This window comes from Ranitomeya variabilis, chromosome 6 (assembly GCF_051348905.1).
Source record: "Ranitomeya variabilis isolate aRanVar5 chromosome 6, aRanVar5.hap1, whole genome shotgun sequence".
NCBI lineage: Eukaryota > Metazoa > Chordata > Amphibia > Anura > Dendrobatidae > Ranitomeya > Ranitomeya variabilis.
Window position 1 is genome coordinate 267,522,777 of NC_135237.1, and position 17,641 is coordinate 267,540,417.

Below are 17,641 nucleotides of genomic sequence, written 5' to 3' on the forward strand. Positions count from 1 at the left end.
CGGCCTCTGCCTTTGGATCGGAGACCCCGCGACACGCCGCAGGGTCCCGATCGCTACCATAGGGACACGATGTCGTCATGACAACATCCGGGTCTCCAGAGCTGAGAGACTTCCTATCATGCACAGTGCATGTCAGGAAGTCTCTAAGGTTAGTGCACAGAAGCTGCTGCGCTAACAGCTTCTGTAGCATGCAGATCTGCATGCTATAGAAGTGATCAGCCTGCAGAAAATGAGTGTCCCATAGTGGGACAAAGTGGAAAAATAAGAATGAATTAAAAAAAATTAATCATTTTTTTAAATATTTTACAAAATAATAAAAAATAATAATAACAAATAAATATTTATTCTATCAATAAAAATATATTTGAGTGAAAAAAAATCAAAACAGTAAAATTACACATATTTGGTATCCCACATTCATAATGGCCTGCCCTATAAAACTGTCCCACTAGTTAACCCCTTTAGTGAACACCATAAATATCATCATATTTATCATCATACTGCTGAACAAAAAGTGGAATAACACGCGATCAAAAAGACAGATATAAATAAACATGGTACCTCTGAAAACATCATCTTGTCCCACAAAAAACAAGCTGTCATATAGCTCCATTACCAGAAAAATAAAAAAGTTATAGCTGTCAGAATAAAGTGATGCAAAACTATTTATTTTTTATGTAAAATAGTTTGTATTGTATAAAAGCGACAAAACATAAAAAAATTATATAAATGAGGTATTGCTGTAATCATACCGACCCGAAGAATAAAACTGTTTTATCAATTTTACCACAATCCCCCCCCCCCCAAAAAAAAAAAGAAATTAATGAATTGATGGTTTTTCCTCATTTTGCCTCACAAAAATTGGAATAAAAAGCGATCAAAAAATGTCATGTGCCCAAAAATAGTACCAATTAAAATGTCAACTCGTCCCGCAAAAAACAAGACCTCCAATGACTCTGTGGACCAAAATCTGGAAAAATTATAGCTATCAAAATGTGGTGATGCAAAAACTATTTTTTGCAAAAAAAAAGTGTCTTTTAGTGTGTGATAGCTGCCAAACATGAAAACCCACTATAAAAACCTGCTATAAATAGTTAATCAAACCCCCTTTATCACCTCCTTAGTTAGGGAAAAATAATAAAATAAAAAAAGTATTTATTCCCTTTTTCCCATTAGGGTTAGGGTTGGGGCTAAAGTTAGGATTACGGTTACGGTTAGGATTAGGGATAGGGTTGGGATTAGGGTTAGGGGATGTGTTAGGGTTAGGTTTGTGGTTAGGGTTATGGTTAGGGTTGGGTTTAGGGTTAGGGGTGTGTTGGGGTTAGGGATGGAGTTAGAATTGGGGGGTTTCCACTGTTTAGGCACATCAGAGGCTCTCCAAACGCGACATGATGCCTGCAGACCATTCCATCAAAGTCTGCATTCCAAAACGTCACTACTTCCCTTCCGAGCCCCGACGTGTGCCCATACAGTAGTTTTCTCCCACATATGGGGTATCAGCATACTCAGGACAAATTGGACAACAACTTTAGGGGTCCAACTTCTCCTGCTACCCTCGGGAAAATTGGGGATTAAATGATCATGTTTGTGGAAAAAATATGATTTTTTTTATTTTCACGCCCAGGCCTTATAAAATTTAGTGAAACACCTGGGGGTTCAAATTTCTCACCACACATCTAGATAAGTTCCTTGGGGTCTAGTTTCCAAAATGGGGTCACTTGTGGGTGGTTTACACTGTTTAGGCACATCAGGGGCTCTCCAAGCGCAACATGGTGTCTGATCTCAATTTCAGCCAATTTTGCATTAAAAAAGTCAAACAGCACTCCTTCCCTTCCGAGCAATGCCATTCGCCCAAACAGTGGTTTACCCCCAAATAATGAGTATCAGCGTACTCAGGACAAATTGGACAGTAATTTTTGGGGCACTGTTACCCTTGGGAAAATTAAAATTGGGGGTGAGAAGATCATTTTTGTGGAAAATATATGATTTTTTATTTTATGACTGTATGCCCTTGGGGGTTCAAAGTTCTCACCACACATTTAGATAAGTTCCTTGGGGGGTCTAGTTTCCAAAATGGTGTCATTTCTGGGGATTTCCACTGTTTTGGCACATCAGGGGCTCTCCAAACGTGACATGGTGTCCGATCTCATTTCCAGCCAATTTTTGCATTGAAAAAGTAAAATGGCGCTCCTTCCCTTCCGAGCTCTGCCGTGCGCCCAAACAGTGGTTCCCCCCAAATATGGGGTATCAGCATACTCAAGACAAATTGAACAATAACTTTTGGGGTCCAATTTCTCCTGTTACCCTTGGGAAAATAAGAAAATTTGGATCTGAAGTAATTTTTTTGTGAAAAAAAGTTAAATGTTCATTTTTTTAAACATTCCAAAAATTCCTGTGAAGCACCAGAAGGGTTAATAAACTTCTTGAATGGGGTTTTGAGCACCTTGATGGGTGCAGTTTTTAGAATGGTGTCACTTTTGGGTATTTTCTATCATATAGACCCCTCAAAGTGACTTCAAATGTGATGTGGTCCCTAAAAAAAATGGTGTTGTAAAAATGAGAAATCGCTGGTAAAATTTTTGCCCTTATAACTCCCTAACAAAAAAAAAAATTGGTTCCAAAATTGTGCTGATGTGAAGTAGACATGTGGGAAATGTTACTTATTAAGTTATTTTGTGTGACATATCTGTGTGAATTAAGGGCTTCAAAATTCAAAGTTGGAAAATTGCTAAATTTTCAACATTTTTCCCAAATTTCCATTTTTTTCACAAATAAACACAAGTCATATCAAAGAAATTTTACCACTATCATGAAGTACAATATGTCACGAGAAAACAATGTCAGAATCACGAGGATCCGATGAAGCCTTCTAGCGTTATAACCTCATGAAGGGACATTGGTCAGAATTGTAAGGATTGACCTGGTCATTAACATACAAACCACCCTCGGGGTAAAAGTGTTAAAAATCCTCACTGTTGTCAATAACCTAGTGATTCTACTATGTATCTTTTTTTTTTTTCTCGTTTTCTGTTTTTTCTCACCTGTTTGCCAGGGTCATAACTATTTTACTAACTATTTTACTTTTCTTTCCACATAGACATATGAGGGCTTGCTTTTTTCGGGACAAGTTGTACTTTGGAATGACACCATACATTTTCCACATAGTGTTCTGGAAATCGAGACAAAAATTCAAGTGGGGAGGAATTGTGGAAAAAAATGCAATTCTGACATGGTATTTTGGGAATTGTTTTTGCAGTGTACATTGTGTGGGACAAATGACATCTCAGTATGATTCTGCTCATCAGTATGATTATGGCAATACAAAACTTGTCCATTTTTTTATTAATTTATCGGTGAAAAAGAAAGGTTTTTTTTTTTTTCTTAGATTTAGGTTACTATTTTTTTAGCAAAAGAGGGGAGAAGCCAGCACTGCTTATGGTCAGAACGCAATACATAAAGTGCACATGCACATACTAATTTCTAACTGTATTTCAAAATGAGACATTTAGCAAACAATTGATCAATTCTTTGAGCTACCCCGCCACGTCACGGCATTCTCATAATGGGGCAGTCCTACTCTATGTTTTTTTATATTCGCTGTGCCATAAAGGCCTCCTAAAAAGCAAGACCACATAAATGCAAGCTGTACCTGAAGCATTTCTGAATCACTCCCATGGTGCCAGAAAGGGCAAGCGCAGATAAAGGTTGACCAGGTCCAGCCATAGACATTTCAGGTTTAACCCCCACACTGCCCAACCAGCACCACGGATAAAGGGTGAGACAGGCTGAGACACAGGTGCACAATTAAACAGAGCCTAGGGCAGGGCAGGGCTGCTGTGTGTGTGTGTACAGCAGCCTATCAATCACAGTGAACACAGATAGAATGGCGTACATAACCCAGCGTGCGTGGCAACAGTTGTGGTCAGCCACATACCAATGTAAAAGCAAAAGAGGGGAGAAGCCAGCACTGCGTATGGTCAGAATGCAATACATAAAGTGCACATGCACATACTAATTTCTAACTGTATTTCAAAATGAGACATTTAGCAAACAATTGATCAACCTTTATCTGTGCTGTCCTCTCTGGTGCCATGGGAGTGATTCAGAAATGCTTCAGGTACAGGTTGCATTTAATGTGGTCTTGCTTTTTAGACTCCGTAATGGCACAGCGAATATAAAAAACGTAGAGTAGGACTTCCCCATTATGAGAATGCCGTGAAGTGGCGGGGTGGCTCAAAGAATTGATCAATTGTTTGCTAAATGTCTCATTTTTGAAACTCAGTTAGAAATCAATATGTGCATGTGCACTTTATGTTTTGCGTTCTGACCACAAGCAGCGCTGGCTTCTCCCCCTTTTTTACTTTTACCATTTTTTTAAACCCATACCGTTTTCATTTTTTGGTCAATGGAGCTGTGTGATGGCCTTTTTTTTTGTGGTGAAAGTTGATGGTATTATTGCTTCCATTTTGGGATAGATATGATGTTTTGATCACTGTTTTTTTTGTCGTATTGCAGCAAGCGGGAAATGATAATTTTCCCGTTCTTAATTTTTTTTTCCATTTATGGAGTTTATCAATTGGGTTAATTGTTTTTATATTTTCAAAGAACTGACTTTTCTGAACTCTGAAATACCACATGTGAATTTTTTAAATTTTTTTAGTATCTCTATTTTTAAAGGGAGAAAGAGAGTGATTTGACTTTCATATTTTTATTTTTTTTCCGTATTTTTTAAAATATTTTATTTGCATTTTCACTATACTTTCTAGTCCCCTTTACGAGACTTGAACATACGATAGTCTGATTGCCTGTGCTATACACAGAAATACTACAGTATTGCTACATATAGTAAAAATTATGGTCTCCTTTGAAGCCCGGCAAGGTTTAATGGGAACTCCAGATTGAGAAGCACATAGGTCTTGAACAGACCCCGGACTGTCCTAGCAACCCGGCGACATGCGATCACATCACAGGTGCAGCGATGGGCGCATAGAAAGACCTGCTGCTGTGTTGGCTCTCCGTTAATGCCGTTGTCAGAGTTTGACAGCGTCATTTAACAAGTTACCAATCGCTGGCTGTTGGTTCATGCCACCCATAGATGTTCGAGACAGATCTAGGCTGTAACATGGAGTGAGTTCAATCTTTGAGCCAGCTTCATACACCAGCTTACAACTTGCTCCGTACATGTACAGCGCATGTTGTGACTGGGTTAAGGCTTATTGCCTTTGTTAGCAGCCACCACTGCGGTTTGGCAGTGGTGATCGAAATGTGCAGTACTTACAATCACTTTTCAAAGCCATGCTCTGAAGCAGGCTGGGATCACTGCAGTGCTCTCTTGGGATACGTGCACACGACAATTTTTGGACATTTTTTTACCATGGAGCAGTTGACAATATTTCCTAAAACAGCGTATTTTATCCTGTACATATGAACTCGTGGACAGCAATAAATGGTCTAATATAATAAATCTCTGTGATTTAACACTCACTTTTTTCTTATTACAACATAAGGAAAGAATACTTTGCGGAATCATTTCACCCAAGCGTGTACATGCAGTAATTTCCAGTCCTCCTGGCCAATGCTGTGCAAAAACAGACATGTTTGATTTACAGCAGTAGTAGAAACTCTGGCAGCTGCCCCACTTGTAACTAATATACAACACTTTGCAAACATATAATATCATTGATTTCTTCTCTTAAAGTGTTGAAACCACATAATCGCTAAAACCTGCAGTCTTTTCCTTTTGCTTAGGGAAGAACAGGTGTGCAATATACAGCTTCCTCATAGCTCCGATGACCTTATAGATCATAGTTAATATAGTCACAGTCTCCGTTCCCATCAACAATTGCAATAATGAGTCATCCACATGTGGAAAAAATCCCGCAATTGACAAGAAATGACATTACCTTTAGTCAGATGTAGTAACTTTCATAGGATTTACTAGGCAACATAAAACAATGAAAAAAACAGTAGATATTTTATTATGTCACCACACCATAATTTAGGCTAAAAAACACAGTATCAACCTTTTTTTAGCATCAGATAAAGAGAAAATCCTACAGCTACATTTTATTGGTTAGTAATCTTTTGACAACATTGTTTTCTATTTATTTTTAATAGATTTTTAAAAGCTTCATGGTAATGTCTGCTGTACCTGTCAAACTATATAACAAGTTAAAAAGATTCTTGATTCCCTTAAGCTCTCCACTGCTGCAACGCTACTACTAGTAGATGTCATGATTTTTATTACTTCTTGCACCTCTATGTGCCATTTACAAACTTGGATTGTGTACCTTACCCATTCTAATGACACATGCCCTATCTAAACCAGCTTCACCTAGTCTATGAAAAATAACTACACCACATTTTGTGATACTCAGGGTTGGTATGTTTATACCTCAACATACACCAATGCATTGCTATGGGCATGCAATGTTACTCTTAGGTCACTTTGACACAGTGATATATTAGATTTCATAACAAGACTAGCACACTGGGAACTAGAGCTGAAATTCGAATTTAAAAACCCTAAAGAAATGAACTTTAATATAAGTTGGTGTGCATACAGCATGTAGGCGCATGTTCACACTGGCCACTAATTAGACAAAACCCAAGATAAAAGTATAATAAGCAAATACCCTGCAGTAAATAAATAAATTGCAATAGTGCATAAAAATAATATTAGGTGCTTAGCTAACATAATTTTGATTAAAAAAATCATATAAGCCATCCAACCACGTCACGGTGACCCTATTCGGGACCTTCCTATAGTCTAGTATTAAAACCTTACCTATGTGTAGATAAGGGCTGAGAAGGACTGAGACGTGGCTAATTGACACCCATGTATGGGTGTTGGGAGTTTAGAGGTTTGCACTGCCCTGGCACAGCATCCAGTTATATATTCTTTGGCAGCTGGACCAACGCAGTGCAAAGGTGGCACTTGAATACCAGCATTATGATCACTTCTTGTTTACTTACTTAGGTCCTATGACACTGTGATACAGCAGACGCTCAGTAAAAGCAACAAGTGCCTAGGAGCTTGGCATCCACAGTAGCACTGCTTGGTAGGGATGAATAAATAGATTTGCACTACCCCTTTCCTGCTGTTATGAAGTAGTGAATTGTATGCCAGACCTGGGTAGAGCAAATAGTTTTGTTCATCTCTACTAAGCAATGGTATTGTGGCTGCCAAGATTGTGCAGAAAATATTTGCATTTAGAAACAAGATAGCTTAGATAGAAATTCCATTTACAACTGGCTAGTGACATCTTAAAGTGCAGTTACGCTGCATAATTATGGGGAACAAGCTTTCGTTGGCTTTGGTTTGCCTTTAGGCCACGTTCAGTATTTTGTCAGTATTTTACATCAGTATTTATAAGCCAAGTTTTTGGCTTAAAAATGCTGAATGTGTGAACGTGGCCTTACACAGGACATTTTGCTCCCAAGAACAATGGTAGTCCATGTGCAAGAAGCGACCATTGATGATCATTCTTGGTGCATCAGAAGCATTGTCTGACTGTCTAAGTTGGCTATTAAAGGACGGGCACCTGCAAGCATGTTGTTGTTTAGAGCAACTGTTCAGCCAGTGTAAATAGGCACATGTATGTAATGATCGTTGTTCAATTGAGCAGCATTGTCGCTTATGTTTTTCATAGACAAAACCCTTTAAGGCCTGCCTTGGGTCTTCAAAACTGAGCTTTTTTTTCATTGCAGTGTTTCAAGAGTCACAACTTTTTCATTTTAACATTGATGTGACCATATGACCCAAGATTTTAGGATTCATATTGCATATTTTGAAATTTGTAATTTTTGGGGGGGTTGGGGGAATGGAATAGAAAAGGCAATTCTGACACTATATTTATGCTGTTTATTATGCATGTAAAATAACAAAATTACATTTATTCTATGGGTTGGTATGAATTTGTGCATGCCAAAGTGATTAGTTATGCTGTTTTTGTTTTGCTTTTATAGTTTTAGTATTTTTACTCCGTAAAGGCATTGTTTTTTGAAAATAAAAAGTGATTTTGGCCTTTGTATATATCTGTAAACTTAGCCTCACTATGGCTTGTGTTTTTGTGGGATTGGTTGTAGTTTTTATTGGTAGCATTTTCAGTAACACATCATTTATTCACTTTATTTCTACATTTTTAAAAGGAAAATTTACAAAAACTAAATTTTCTTCCATTGTATTTTTATTTTTTTCCCCACAATTGTATGTACAATATCATGTTAACTACTTGGCATTATGAATCCACTAGTACTTTATTTTCTTCCTTTCTTAGAAACCTTGTCCAGCCCTTGACCCTAATGTTAGACCCTCAGCACAATGCAGGCCACCATTCTCTAACCCAATATTTGTCTATGAAGTGACACTTCAATGATACATGCATGTTTATATCAGAGAGCCATAAAAGAGTCTGTCAGGAAGATTAACTGCTCCCAAGCTACTTATTAGTATGGAGGTTATGTCATAGGTAGTTAATCCATCAACTCATTTCTCTTCTATCTGTTGTTGAATTTCTGAGAAATCAGTGTCTTAATTCATATGCTCTGTGTGCGACAGAACTTTTCCCGAGCTTCTGCCTCCTGTTGTTGTTTCTCCATGCATCTTAAAAGATTAGTCCAAGGCATGTTTCCAGGTTTCTCCCTGCCTTGTTCTTATAACCAAGAAAATGCAGCTACACTCTGAAATGCTATAATATGCAAGTATTTCAGCATGCAGCTGTATTTTCTTGCGTTATGACTGCCAAAGCACATTCACACGGGTAATGTACAAACCAGGAAGACCAATACCTTAACCAGACAGGTCTCTGTTTAGAATAGGAAAAGCCCTTCTCTGACCCTAGTCTGTTCTGGCATGATCGCGGAGGTTGGCACCCTAAGAAACACAATGATGCTCCTACTCGACAGCAACTTACCCTAAATGTCGGATAGCTAGAGGAACAGTTCCCTAAGGAATAAAAGAATCACATACACAACAACTGCAACCAACCCAGACTACAACACAATGAATTAAGTCAACATAGTCCATCACCAGCAGGAAACACCAGTAGGGGAAGGTATTTAAACCTGAACCCGAAAGGTGATAGGACAGACAAACGGAGTAAATAAAAAACACCTGCTACCCAATACCAACAGAAACAAAGATGACAGAACTAAAATAACCAAAGCAAATGTGTATCAGTTGTGGCTCAGCGGAAAGAGATGTCGGCAGCAGAACACAGAATCTAGGGTTTGAATCCAGAAGCATGACATCTTGGTTATATGAAACTAGCTATTGAACCCATTCTGAGCCCTGGTGGCGAGCATTTTTATTGGATTTTTTTAAGACCTGGTGTCTGTGAATTTGCATATACAGTGTCTTCAATGAAATAGTGTCAGATGTATGCGCCAGATGTGTCAGTGCCGTATGTGCACGCTCTGACTTTAGCCCCATTTTTTTTAAGTAATGTACTGCAACTTCAACATAGAAGTGCACATGTGCTGGCCATAGGGATAATCGGGATGGGCAGTGCATGTGCATTTCTATGTTGACATTGCCATACATTACCTTAATAAAATGGTGCAGGGGTCATCACATGTGCACATCGCTCTATGTGGCACCATTTTATTGAAGACATTATAGGTGAATTAGCAGATACTATCTTTAAAAACAATTAGCTCCAGATAGAGCGGTCTGTGCATTTGCTGACTCCCCCACCATTTCATTGAAATATTGTACTACAAAATTTAAGGAATCATGTCATCAGAAATAAAACTAGTAACCTGCAGATATCTATTTATTTTTATTTATTTTACTCACTTATATAGTGCAGTAAATTCCACAGCGCTTTACATACATTATCGGAATTGTCCCCATTTTGGCTCACAATCTAAATTCCCTATGTCTTTGGATTGTGGAAGGAAACTGGAGTACCTGGAGGAAATCCACACAAACACAGGGAGAACATACAGACTCCTTGCAGATGTTGTCCTTGGTGGGATTTTAACCCAGGGAGCCAGAGCTGCAAGACTGCAGTTCCTACCACTGAGCCATGGTGCTGCCCATATGTGCGGTTAATCTGCAGATTAATAGTGTTATTATGTTGCCCATGCCTGCACGCAGCCAAATGTAGCAGGGAGAAAATTAACTTTATTTTCCCCATCATCATTTGGGTTCAGTCATGGAGGCGGAGGCGGTGTTCTGAGTATTCAGAGGAGTCGCTGAAATGTGCCCCTGGCCCTGACGGACACTGGCTCTACATTGAGGCTGGCTGTTAGTCAAGCCTGGGGGCACAGTTACAGCTGCCACTCTGTATTCTCAGAGAGACGTCCTCATCCTGAAATATGCTCCCTCATCCTGGTCCCCCCATACTGGTCCCCTATTATATACTCCCCCATCCTTTTTATATGCTTCCCCAATCCTGGAGTATGCTCTCTTATCCTATTGTATGCACCCCCATCTTGGAATATGCACCCCCATCTTTAAATATGCTCCCCCATCTTGGAATATGCTGCCCCATCCTGGAATATGCTCCCCCATCCTATTATAAGCTCTCCCATCCTGGTTTATGCTCCCCCATCCTGTTATATGCTCTCCCATTCTCATATATGCTCCCCCATCCTGGTATATGCGCCCTCATCCTGGTATATGCATTCCTACCTTATTTATTCTCCCCCATCCTGGCATATGCTCCCCAATCCTATTATATGCTCTCCCATCCTATTTGCTCCCTATCTTGCCTACGCTGCTGTCGATCCACCCATCCATAGATAGGTAGATAGGTACATGCCTACATACAAAAAAAACACTTCTACTCACCTTTACCCCGCTCCCCTGCAGCGCGTCGCCTACGTTATTTAAATAAAATGGTGCTGGAGTCAGAGCATGCGCATACCGTGCTATCTGGCACCATTTTGTTGAAGATACTGTACAAATTTGTCTTTAACAAAATGGCACTAGAGATCGTGATCACGCTATGCGCAGGCGCCTACTCCAGTGTCACTTTGTCTTCAACAAGATGACAACGTAGATCGCGCTATGTGCAAGCGCCGCACTCCTTCTGCAGCCTCGCCAGAGGTGGTGGTATGTCCTCATGGTGCCGTAGATCACGGTATGTGGTCAGTGACAACGCATATCGTGGTCTTCGGCGTCACACTCCTCCATCCTCGTTATCCTCCCTGTCACCGCTTGATGTGTCCTTCTGAGTCTGGCCACACTGCACAGGCACAGTCTATAGAGACTTTGGACAGAAGGATGCATCCAGCATATATTATAGATAGTTGTGATGGCTTCTTGCACCTGTTCAGATTTATCTTATTCTGTTTGGAGGTGATAGTCAGTTTTTTATATTTATAGTACACTGCTTCTGACTAAGCACTTCTCCCAACAGCCTAAGGCATTTTGAATTAGTGCTGGATCCTGCCTGCCCTTACAATTGCAGTCTTTCACTCCGGAAGAGACATATAAGGTGAGGGTCCCAGAAAAGGTGTTTGCCTTGCCGTGGCATATTATCTATTGCTGTAATGCAGTTCCAAGTTCATATATTCAGTGTTTACATATAGCATTTCAGAGTACAGCTGTATATTCATGATGGCTTGTTCACACTTGTTTTATTCTGCTTGGAGGTGCTTGGTCAGTTTTTTTTATTTTTGCTTTTTATGACAAGAGTGGACCCTGCATCTTCGTCATCTGAAGTATCCCAGGGAGCAGGGCAAGCTAGGGCGCCCCCTAGTGTTAGGGACAGGCTAGGAGCCACTGGTCCCGGGTCAGCTGTGCCGTGAAACAACAATCCTCATCATCATCATCATCATCATTAAACTTTAGCTTTCCCTATCACTGCAGGATATTTCATAAATGTCAACACCTATCTGGGTCACTTTCATTTACAAAGCAGTTGTTGTATGCAGATGTGGAGTAAATAGAGCGATGGCTGTGCATGACTATGGCTCTGTCAATTGAAGTCCATAGAGTCACAGAAAAATTTATTAACATTCACCTGATGGACAGGTTTATAGAACAGGGCTTGTAGAACAGCCAGATGCAGTAAGTTTCTGAAAGAATATGTAACCTGTCTTTATGTACTAGCTATATTTGTAATTCTAGTTGGTCAGTTGGAAACTGGACATCATGCAGCCGGACATGTGGAACTGGTGAACAGTTCAGGCAAATTCACTGTAAGCAGAAAACAAACTACAAAATGGAAATTGTGGCAAATAAACTGTGTTCCACCACCGTACCGCCTGCCCACCAGCAAACCTGTAACACACAGAATTGTCCTCCAGCGTGGAGTATTGGACCCTGGTCAGAGGTAACAATAATCTTTTTGTAAATGAAGAATACATGAAACATTTTATTTTTTTTGCAGTTCCCATGAACTAAGATGGGAATTGACAAAAATAAGTAGCATATGTTTATAATGGCTGAATTTATCTAAACATTATTTTGAATATCAAATGAAAATATGTCTGGAGACCGTTCTCATATCTGAAAAATCTAGAGGTTTTTATTTATTTACTTAGATAATAGTCTGCGAAAATGGAAAGTCACATATGCTTGTGCCCATCTTGTGCTTTCTCATTTATTATGAATTTTTCTGTCTTCCTTAGCTGTGCTGTAAGTGTACAAATGATTATACCAAATAACTCACAGTTATTACGTTTTTAGTGCTCACGAACTTGTGGAAAAGGCTGGAGAAAGCGATCAGTGTTTTGCAAAAGTACTAACCCTTCCCTTCGAGCTCAGATTCTCTATGACTCAGCCTGCACATCTGAGTTCAAGCCCAAAACTCAAGAGAGCTGTCTTCTTAAGCGCTGCAAATCCAAGGAACTGCAATGGTTGGTGACCAGCTGGTCTAAGGTAAGACTGCAATGTTAATGACATTTATAAGGACATGTTCATATTCCACCCAGATTTCCTTTTGACATATGTCCTCCCGAGTGTCGACAGGTGAAGAGGAACAGAGTCACACATCCTGTAGCACTGGAGTATGTACTTGTGATAATGACATCGTTAAGGACCCATGGGCCTGTATACTCATTGCAAAGGGGAAATTCAGTATAACTTGATCAAAAGGAATTTCAAAACAGACACGAGAATATGAACAGCTGAGCAGATTAACCTAATGAAAGCAGATCTAAATTTAGATATTAAAGACATTGCATCCATTTATCACACACTGGAAACCATAAAGTTTACTAATATCCAAGCAAAAGCCAAAAGAAAGTGACCTTTTGAGATTTTCCAAATCACATAATTCAAAGAATTTATCTCAGTGTAACTTTACACCGCATGTAGAGTTAGCTCAATATTTGCTTTTGGTAAAATACATTTTACCAACTTTAATAATATGAAATTTCAGCGTTCTTGGTATCCTTATGATGCTTTGGTGCAGTTTCACCAATTTAAAAGCAAATGGTGAAATCCACTGCAAAATGTGTTACAAAGAGTTTTGCTGGATATAAATTGTGGATTTAGGGAGATTTTCTACCGTGTATGAACATGATCTAAACTCCCCAGCTTTCCTATAGCTTTCATTTTTCGAAAGGTGTACATATAAATTAAATAAGTCGTTCAAACCCAAATTACTTTCTGATATATAGGGGCTCCAAAAATAAGATAGGGTGGTTGTAATTTCAACACTTGATAGTTCAGTTTTCAAGGAATAAATAGTGCTGTCAGAAGTAACTGACAGCAGCTAGCTCCTATCTCCCTGTTGTAAATACATGCAATTTCGGCCGAGTTGAACTCTTATCTGTATAGTTGAATCGGGAGAGATGGCTATATGTGAGAACGTTATCTAATGTGTATCTCATGTGTATAATGTTAATGCCTAAAAGGTCTTTCAGATGTCAGTGTGTCCCGTACATGTGGTGACAGTTTTCACACATATCAGAGACACTTACACATGTAGACCCATTCAAGTGAAAGTGTCTGTGCACATGTCAGTTTCTTTCTTTGGCAATGCATATGCTAGCAAAATAAGCTGAATCATCCTTTTTTGAACAGCAGCACGGGCCGCAAAACATCCTACACACATCCTACTGTGTGTCATCAGTGTGACACGTACCAGCGCCTGGGAAGCAGTGGTACAGTTAGCGCTGTTCCCCATCACTGGGTTCAGAAGACGGCTCGCATCATTCTGCCCTGCTCATGCTGTGATCAGAGTGAGGGGGAGAATGTTGAGAATTAAAATCAAGTGATAACAGCAAGAAACTCCCATCAGCCTACACCTGCTGCAGCTGATAACAGTGAGAGCAGGCAGCATTTGATGATAATATTGATCAGCCGCCACCTGCGCTATAAATAAATAAATACATAAATAAAAACCCAGCATGGATTCCCTTGTATTTTTGATAACCAGCCAGGCACAACTAACAGCTGCGGGATACAAACCTCAGCTGTCAGCTTCAGCAAGGCTGGTTATCAAAAATAGAGGGGTTCCCATGCTGTTTTTTTTTAAATTATTGAAATAAATAATTAAAAAGAAATGGTGTGGGATCCCCCCTATTTTGGCCTCTTACCAGCCTGAGAATACCAGCCCCCAGCTGTCTGCTTTATCAAGGCTGGTTGTCAAAAAGGGGGGCACAGATAATTCAGTGCACATTGTGTAGTACAGTCTGCCTGTCTAAACAGACTTTCAAATAACTCTTAATCATTGGGGCTTTAGTTCTGTCAATCAAATTGTCTAAATGGTCTCTTTAGTATAGGATATCGCGATATCACGCTACAAGTAGTTTTAAAGAGGTTGGCCACTACTTGTTTATTCATGACCTATCCCCAGGATAGGTCATCAATGTCTGATTGGCTGTTGTCCAACACCCTGTATCCCCATCGATCAGTAGTCATCGGTAGCGGAGGCGGCTGGCCTGAAATAGTCACTTACAGAGATGGCTCTCTTCTGATAATGGCAGCCTCGGGGAACTTGACATCCACCCCGTATTCATTTAAATAGGAGGTGGATGTGCAGTACCAAGCCTCTACCACTAGCAGAAGATGGTCATCTCTACAAGTGAGCACTTCCAAACGGCGGAGGCAGCCGACATCGATAACAGCTGGGCGGCAGGGGTGCCAGGTGTCAGACCACAGCCAATTAGACATTGATGAATTATCCTAAAGAGTAGGTCAGCAATGAAAAAGTAGTGGACAACCTCTTTAATGTAGTGTAATAGTATTTTAATAGCGTAAAACAGTGATTAAACAGCACAAGGAAAGGAATATTTATCTAGAAAGTATCTGAGAATGACATAAATGATCGATAGGTGAGGGCTAGTTGCATAGTATTTAATTGTGAGGTGTCCAAGTTTGTTTGGCTCTTTTCTCTGCCAAGAAATAGCTGTATGCAAACATAGCCACATATACTTTTTACAGGTTTAACCCCTTTTTAACAGGGGGTTGGGGCATACCTCTGCCCTTCCAGTAAGGATATGCCATAAATGCTTCAAATAGGAATATCCATTTATGTGCCTTCTACTTATATGGATTTCTATGCCTATAAACCTCTCTTTTCTTTAGTGCTCTGTTACTTGTGGCATAGGCTTTCAGAAAAGAACATTACAGTGTATAGAAAAGCATGTCTCAGGAAAATCTAGAGATGTAGCTGCAAAAAAATGCTTACACCTGGAGAAGCCAAATGTGGAGCTTGAAAAAGTCTGCCAACAGCATGATTGTCCAAGATACCCATTCCAGCCTGTGATTCCTCATCCTCGAGGAGCCTGGTATTCTTCTCCGTGGTCTCAGGTAATCCACACTACAATATAATCCCGACCTTCGTCCTTTATATAAGGCAATTCCGTCACTCAACTGTATTTACCAAGGTTACAGATATGTCATGAGTTTTTTAATATACTGTATATCATGACTAGTGTTGAGCATTCCGATACCGCAAGTATCGGGTATCAGCCGATATTCGCTGTATCGGAATTCCAATACCGAGTTCCGATACTTTCAGTATATCGGATACCGGAATCGGAAGTTCCCATAATTCAAAGAGCCAGAATTCAGCCAATGAGGAATCATTAGAAGTGTGGGCACATGCTGTTCTGCATGTTAGGCATGTAACTACTGGCATGGCTGTGATTGGCTGCTGAAATGATGTCATGATGCAGTATAAAAGTCGCCGCCGCCATTTTGGGTTCACTCTGCTGTGAATTCAGTTAAGGTCAGGACACTGCTGTTCTGACTGAGGGCCAGTTTAGAGATAGTGATTTGCTTCATTGTGCTTTACCCAGGCAAATTTAGCAACCGCTGTGTGAAAACCTTGTTTTTGCCTTGCAGTGCTGTTCACGGCTGTCTGCAAGGTCTCTGTGTGAGTGCAGCTCACTCTGTAGTCTGGTCTGCAGCCACCGCTGGTTGTAGTCAGCTCAGCATGCGTCACTGCCTCATACCATTCCATTGTCCTTTTTTCAATTAGTGCAGCCTGCTGCACATTTTTTCAAATTTATCCTATTAGTGGGTTTCCATCCGTATCCTGCTAGATTGTGGAAAAACACTATATAGAATTACATAGAGGAGCTTTTTTTGGCCTTGCAGTGTCGTTCACGGCTGTCTGCACGGTCTCTGTGTCTCTGTATGCCTTTAATGTCTGCTCCACCTCCCCCAATACATCCTACATTATTCTTAGTTGTTTTCCTTCATGTAGAATTAACCTACAAGGAAAGAAAGGGTGTATTTTAATTCCGATATTTTTGTCCCATTGACTTGCATTGGTATCGGGTATTGGTATCGGCGATATCCGATATTTTTTGAATATCGGCCGATCCAATCCGATACCGATACTTCTGGATATCGGAAGGTATCGCTCAATACTAATCATGACGTATCCATTAAATGGATACCACTACAGTCTGGTATATTCATTAACCCCTTCCCAATGGAGAAAATTTCCTTTTTTTTTTTTTGGGGGGGGGGGGTATTTCCGTTTTTCTTTCTTTTCCTCTTCTTACTAGAGCTATAACTTTTTTATTTTTCCATCCACATAGGACTTGTTTTCGTGGGACAAGTTGTACTTTTAACCCTTTAGTGACTGAGCCAATTTTCACCTTAATGACCAAGCCAATTTTTACAATTCTGACAACTGTTACTTTATGAAGTTATAGCTCTGGAATGCTTCAACATATCCCACTGGTTCTGAAATTAGTTTTTCGTGACATATTGTACGTCATGTTAGTGGTAAAATTTCTTCGATATAACTTGTGTTTATTTATGAAAAAATTGAAATTTGTCAAAATTTTGAAAATTTTGCAATCTTCAAAATTTTATTTTTGTGCCCTTAAATCAGAGTCGTGTCACACAACATAGTTAATAAATATCATTTCCCACATGTCTACTTTAGATTAGAACAATTTTGGAAACATAATTTTTTTTAATATAACCTTATACGGGTTAAAAATTGACCAGTGATTTCTCAGTTTTCCAACAAAATTTACAAAACCATTTTTTTAGGGGACCATCTAACATTTGAAGTGACTTTGAGGGACCTATATGATAGAAAATACACAAAAGTGACACCATTCTAAAAACTGCACCTCTCAAGGTGCTCAAAACCACAATCATGAAGTTTATTAACCCTTCAGGTGCTTCACAGGAATTTTTGGAATGTGGAAGGAAAAAATTAACATTTTACTTTTTTCACAAAAGATTTACGTTTACCCTTTATTTTCACAA

The 17,641-nt window shown here is 39.6% G+C and overlaps 1 protein-coding gene across 1 annotated transcript in view; it reads left to right on the plus strand.

Annotated features, from left to right (window-relative positions):
- Positions 1–17,641, plus strand: part of ADAMTS16 (ADAM metallopeptidase with thrombospondin type 1 motif 16) — a 370,445-nt gene that overhangs the window by 339,378 nt on the left and 13,426 nt on the right. Inside the window, exons 19-21 of the mRNA XM_077269610.1 lie at positions 12,083–12,287; positions 12,644–12,835; positions 15,491–15,715. Coding sequence (XP_077125725.1) covers positions 12,083–12,287; positions 12,644–12,835; positions 15,491–15,715 — 622 coding nt within the window. The remainder of the gene's footprint in view (positions 1–12,082; positions 12,288–12,643; positions 12,836–15,490; positions 15,716–17,641) is intronic.